At 48.9% G+C, this 6,410-nt stretch overlaps 1 protein-coding gene across 1 annotated transcript; it reads right to left on the reverse strand.

Moving 5' to 3' along the window:
- Window positions 1-371: 371 nt before the first annotated feature.
- Window positions 372-4,687, reverse strand: LOC146180213 (uncharacterized). The gene is made up of 3 exons (XM_084580350.1): window positions 4,230-4,687; window positions 1,776-1,870; window positions 372-1,164 (listed from the first exon to the last, which is right to left on the reverse strand). Exons 1-3 carry the CDS (start codon window positions 4,410-4,412, stop codon window positions 372-374), a joined length of 1,071 nt encoding a protein of 356 aa, XP_084436476.1. The 5' UTR covers window positions 4,413-4,687.
- Between the last annotated feature and the right edge of the window lie 1,723 nt (window positions 4,688-6,410).

Raw genomic sequence — 6,410 nt, forward strand, 5'->3', positions numbered from 1 at the left:
CCGCCGCATCACGCATATCTCACCGCACCAGTCATCGCCTTCAAGTTGCCCGCCCACTATCACGCACTGCTACGTTTTCAGCTTCGTTGTTTCTTCGAGCAGCCACGGACTGGAACGGCCTACCCCATGACATCGTCGCCATCGCTTCAACATCTGCTTTTCAAGAACGCGTAACAGATCACCTTCAATGTTAAATTACCATCGCTGTTTGTTTTCCTCACTACAAATGTAATCCTACCCCTTATGTAACACCCCTGAAATGGGGGCCTTTAAGGAATAAAACTGAAACTGAAACTGAAAATGAAAGCGTTTATTGCAGAAGGTACAGTGCTTTTATAGCTGAAGGGGGTGTGGCAAACAAGGCGCGTATCTTAATCTTGACGAACATGATAAACGATCGCGCCAGGCATGGCACGTGCGTCATTCGCTATACATCTTCCCTCCTGTGCAGAATAGATGCGAAGCACTTGGTTGAAATTTCGGTCGTACCGCAGGCGTTGGGGTGGTCTGGTACCTCTGGTGGATCGGCGCAGTGGAGGAGCCTGCGGAGCTGTTGAGCTCACAGACGGTCCAGTCGTTGTCACTTGTGGCGGTGCCTGCGGAGAGGTCCCGGAGCTCACAGATGTCTGTCCTGTTGCAACGGGTGTTGTGGGTTGCAGCGCTGCACTTGGTGGTTCGCTCTTTGAGTAGCCACATTCGGTAGCTTCTTGCTGGAACAGCTCGCCAGTTCGAAGTAAATGCTGTCTGTTGCGTCGTAGCACGCGGTGGTCCTCGGTAACTACTTGATAAGACCTCGGTGCAACTGTTCCGGCTACTTGAGCGCGGCGATTCCATGTCCTTTCCCTCACCCTCACGACATCGCCGGTTTTGAGCGGTGGTAGCTTTCTGCCTCGAGTGTCTTCCTGAGCTCGTTTGAACACCGGTCTGCATGGCTGCAGCCGGAAGTCTGGGAGCCGCGTGCGAAGTCTCCTTCCCTGCAGCAGTTCACCAGGGGAGCGGCCATCTTCGAGCGGAGTGGATCTGTAGCCGAGCAACCCGAGCCAGAAGTCCTCCTTTGTCTCATCTGTTTTCTTTAGGATCCTTTTCACTATCTGGACCCCCTTCTCGGCGAGTCCATTCGAGCGCGGGAACTCTGGGCTCGAGGTGACGTGGTCGAAGTCATACCTAGATGCAAAAAGAGCAAATTCGTAAGACGAAAACTGGGGCCCATTGTCCGTGTGGACTTCAATTGGAATCCCGTATCTTGAAAAGATGGCGCTCAACTTCTCAATGACTGCACTGGATGTTGTATGAGTCAGCTTTTCTACTTCTGGGAAGTTGGAATAGGCATCAAAAACGGAGAGGTATGAGCTTCCTCCATGTTGAAAAATGTCAACGCCTACACGGTACCATGCATGGTCCGGTGTAGGTCTAATCATAAACGGCTCGCTTTGCTGTTTGTAAACGTATTTTCGGCAAAATGCACAGCTCTGTAACAGCTGTTTTAGATCGGAGTTCAGCCCCGGCCAGAACAATAGGCCTCTGGCTCTTGCTTGGCACTTGTTCAAGCCTATGTGTCCTTCATGAATGCGTTGCAGAACTTCCTTTCTCATTGACTTCGGAACTACAACTTTGGTGCCTTTAAGTACAATTCCTTTAATCAATGACAGCTCGGATGCGAATGGCTTCATTATGCCCAAAATTTCACCTTGACCATTAATATAGCGTATCACTGACTGCAAGTCCGGATCTTTTGCCGTTGCGTCGGCCAGACGGCCCAGCGTTTTTGCGCTTACCAGGTCTGACACGACTCCAACTGCGTGGACTTCAACGTCTTCGGTGTCATTTGGGTAGTCCTTGGTCTCTGCCCTTGGAGCCCTTGATAGCATGTCTGCGAGGAAGAATTTCTTGCCTGGTACATACCGAAGGTCAAAGTCATAAGGAAGTAGCCTCAAAAAAAAAAAAAACGTTGAAGCCTGGCTGACATATTACTGATTCCTTTTGTTGCAACACCAATCAGCGGGCGGTGGTAAGTTTCGATTACAATCTTGCGTCCGTACACGAAGTGATGAAATTTTTCACAGCCGAACGTTATCCCCATCGCTTCCTTTTCAATCTGCGAATACCTCTGCTCTGGGCTGGTCATTACACGCGACGCACAAGCGACCGGACGCCAGTTTTCCCCGTGACGCTGTAAGAGTGCAGCCCCCAAACCATTCTTTGATGCATCTGCCGCAATTTTAGTTTCTTTGGCTGGGTTAAAAATAGCCAGGAGAGGTGCACTGCTAAGCATGTCGCAGATCGTCCTCCACTCACTAGCGTGATTGTCGGTCCACTCGAACACAGAGTCCTTTTTGATGAGGCTGCGGAGAAGCGTAGTACGTTCCGCTAGATTGGGCAAGTACTTGATGAAATAATTGGCTACTCCTAGCATTCTGTGCACCGCTCCTTTGCCCGTTGGGCACGGAGTCTCCCTCAGTGACTCAGTTAATGCTGGGTTAGGCTTTATTCCATCCTGGCTAATGACATCACCCAGGAATTCAATTTCAGTCACGCCAATCTTGCACTTTTCGGCATTGAAAGTTAAGCCGGCTTTTTCTGCCACCTGCAGCACGTTTCGTAGGCGTGCATCGTGTTCTTCCTTAGATGCGCCCCATATCAGAATGTTATCTATGTATATTCTTACACCTTGGCAGCGGTCAAATATTTCTGTCAGAATTTTCTGGAATACTTCCGGGGCTGATGAGATTCCGAACGGGAGCCTTAAAAATCGGTAGCGGCCGAATGGAGTACCGAACGTGCATATAGTTGCTGTGGCGTCATCTAAAGGTACCTGATGAAACCCGGACTTTGCATCGAGGAGCGAGAAGTACTTAGCTCCGGCTAGCTCAGCTTCTATGTCCTCGCGTCTCGGCATCTGGTAGTGCTCTCGCTGTATACACTCAGTTGATGCTTCTAGGGTCCATGCAAACACGTAGTTTCCCGTTTTTTTTTTCACGATAACCAAGGGGTTCACCCAATCTGTTGGTTTCTGGACCCTCTCAATGTTGCCACTTCGCTCCATGCGCTCCAGCTCCTCCCTCAAAGGCTCCCTCAGCGCCAAGGGCACCCGTCGAGCGTGCTGAACAACAGGCGTCGCATCCTTTCGTAGGACCATTTTGTACTGGCGGCTCACGCAGCCGGTTCCCTGAAAAAGCTGGCGAAATTCATTCAGAGCGTCCTCACTGCTGCTGGCGGTGGTGCTTCCTGCTTTTACAGCGTCCACAGCACGCGACACGAGATCGAGGGATTCGCTTGCTAATAGTCCCAGTATGGCTTGGTTGCCCTTTTTCACGACGTAAAAGTTAATGTCTTTAGACCGGCTGTTCACGATCACTGGTAATCTTGCCGCACCGAAGTGCCGAAAGACACCACCACTGTATGATCGCAGCACCGAAGAGCTCGGTTTCAAGTTGCCTGCCGTTTTGCACCGTCGGTAGATAGAGTACGGGGCTTGGGACCCCGTGTCCACTTTGAAATGAACTATCTGGTCCGCCACTTTTGCCTGCACTACCCAGTCTGCCTTGGCGTCAATGCTCGAGACTGTTACATCGAGAATATCGAAGCTTTCTTCTTCCTCGCCAACTTCTCTGATTTGCGCGCCCTTTTTGCAGCAGGCTGCGAAATGATTAGCACTCTCGCACACGAAACAAGTTTTGCCGAACGCTGGACAACTGCCGGGTATCGCGTGAAAACGGTTGCACCTGGCGCATTTTCGAGATTGCTTCTTGGCTAGCGGTCCGGGCTTATCGGACTGTTCCCAGGCTGATGCGTTTTGTACTGCTTGCCCCGCTCTGTGAACCTGCTCGGACTGCTTCTTGACGAGCGCTACATGCTTATCAGGCTGTGGCCCCCAGGCCTTGTTTTGTAGCGAAGCTGCTTCCTCCGCTTTGCAAATCTGCTCAGCCTTGACAAGCGTCGTCTTTTTCCTTGAGCAATTTTTCACGCAGTTTCGAGTTGTTTGTACCAAACACTATTTGGTCACGGATGAAAGAATCGGCAAGCCCCACAAAATTGCAGCTTCTCGCTTGCTTCCTTAGGTCTCGCAAAAAATGCTCAAATGGCTCCTTTTCGCCTTGCACTCTTGTCCGGAACATGTACCGCTCATAAACTTCGTTCTGTTGCTCCTGGCAGTAATCCTTGAACTTCTTAACAACGGTAGCGTAGTCTTGCTTATTCTCGCTCTCGATGAAAGAAAAGTTGTTAAATACCTCCAGTGCGTCGTCTCCGGCAGTGCTGAGCAGCAGTGCTGTTTTGGCAGCTTCGGATCGGGGCTCTTTTGAAGATTCCGTCGCTTGCAGAAAAAGCTCGAATTTCTGCAGGAACAATTCCCAGTTCTTGGCGATATTCCCCGATAGTCGCAATGGTTCAGGAAGCTTCAGCAGTTGTTCCATCGTGGTTTGTCCTCAGTTGGCAGGTCCCCGACGTGAACCCACTTCTGACACCATGTATCGGTCGAGACGGCCAGTGAACCAAAAAAGCGTTTATTGCAGAAGGTACAGTGCTTTTATAGCTGAAGGGGGGCGACTTGGGGAACTGGTGATGTTGGTAACGTATTTGCTTCTTATGCCGGCATTCATAAGATTGGGACTTGATGTTTCGAAGCATGTTTCGAAGTGTACAGGCCATTTCGGCTGCTCTAACAATTACAACTTCTACCATTGAACTTGCATCTAATGTTCTGGATACCTATGCGCACTATTTTGTCCACTGGAGTCATTTTAACATGTCGAGTTTGGCATCGCTGGCAAATTTATCAGCGCTGGCTCTTCGGTGGTTGCTATCTTGGGCTGGGCGTAATTTTCGCTGAACACGGAGCTGTAGCACGAACCTTTAAGGAAAAAAAGTGCGGCCAAGCTTCAATACCGGCAAGCGCAGCAGCGCCAACACTATTTTACTGGTAACTAAATCTTATTTGTATCTAAACATTTCGGGAAGCGATGCGATGACTGAGGGCTCGGCTAATCTATATGCAGAGCAAGAAGGAGCTCGAAAGCTTAAGAAACACGCAAAATATCATGCATTATAAAGAAGGCATTGCCTCTCGTGCCCTGGTCGCGCACATGCTCCCAGGACGGTCCAGTTACGAGGCAACGCACGGCTCGGGTTACGTCCGCGCGTCGTCGTCGGCGCAGGCCGGGGTACCCCTGCTGGTCTATCCGAAACGGCCTGCTCGCAGGTGCGAGGAGGCATTGGAAATGGAGCGGCCTTGCGTCCGTTTGCTTGGAGGCGGTGTGGTAGTGCGTCGGTTCGCGTACACAACAATATCCTCGCCCGTAACACCCTCAAGCATATTGTCCAACCACAGCACCCATTCGCTTCGCAAGAAGTGATTTGCAATGGCACAAACACCCAAGACGGAGGGTGTAAGCGTGTTTTGAATGAAACAAATGTCCAAAAAGTTGTTTTTGTTTTTACAGTGCATGCTAAACAGAAATGAAAACATAGTAAAGAATATACATTCGCTTAGTGATGTATACTTTCCCCCATTTGAGAAAGTCAATGTATTTCCACAGTAGCTCCTATACAAAAATACTGTTGTGTTTTCCAAGTACAGAACTTCTTGCGTAATCTCAAATGAAAGTCTGTTGCGGATCTCATGTTAAAACACATAAAAATTGTTTCTTAGGCAACATCCTACATATGCTAATCAGAAATGAAAGCATAGGGCTCTGAAAGTGTGCAGTTAACAAGGAAATAATATATATTCACTTAGTGATGTATACATTTCCTCATTTGAAAATCAATGTATTTCCACATTAGATCCTACCCAAAAATACTGCTGCGTTTTCCAACCACAAAGCTTAATGTGTGATCTCAAAGGAAAGTCTGCTGCGGATATGATGTTAAAACACATCTAATCTTGAATCTCCTTTGAGTGGTTGATGACTCATCAAAAACACATTACGTGGGTAACAGAAATTCAATATCTATTTTTGTAAGGGTTATGCTTTAAGGAGTCCCATTCTTACATTTTATCGCTCTGCTGGCAGCTCCACTCGCTCTGTTTCATTTCTGTGACTATAACGCCCTTCTGTTGGTCAATGAACATCAATTATTAGTCAGCGCCTGTGTTCTGTTGTTATGTCCTTGTTTTAGCGCTCTATTTAACCCCACTCTTCATACGCCAACTATCCCGCCGAAATAATTTCTTGGCTTTCAAAGGGTGCCTTCGCTTTCCCTTTGTCTGCTGCAAGCTACTGGCTCTGCGCTATCTTCTTCGTTTGCTGCAAGGGGATGAGTGCTCAGCTCGGGTGGTCGCTTTCTATTTTTTTGGCGAAAGTGTGAGAGAGCTCTTCCGTGATCAGGAACGAAACAGGGGTTCACATGCTTTCCGTATGCATAATTTTATTCGCCTATGGCGGAATTCAGTCGCCACGCCCGCCATGTCA

The sequence above is a fragment of the Amblyomma maculatum genome, chromosome 9 (genome assembly GCF_055883805.1).
Source record: "Amblyomma maculatum isolate TAMU_Amacu chromosome 9, ASM5588380v1, whole genome shotgun sequence".
Classification (NCBI taxonomy): domain Eukaryota; kingdom Metazoa; phylum Arthropoda; class Arachnida; order Ixodida; family Ixodidae; genus Amblyomma; species Amblyomma maculatum.

Bases quoted from the DNA above. Each gene is read 5' to 3' on its own strand.
- LOC146180213 (XM_084580350.1), bottom strand. From the start codon at position 4,412: ATGGAACAACTGCTGAAGCTTCCTGAACCATTGCGACTATCGGGGAAT. The intron at 1,871-4,229 runs GTATTTAACAAC...TCTTCCTCGCAG, and splicing joins CCGGAGACGACGCACTGGAG to ACATGCTATCAAGGGCTCCA. The intron at 1,165-1,775 runs GTAAGCGCAAAA...TTTTGCATCTAG, and splicing joins TTGGAGTCGTGTCAGACCTG to GTATGACTTCGACCACGTCA.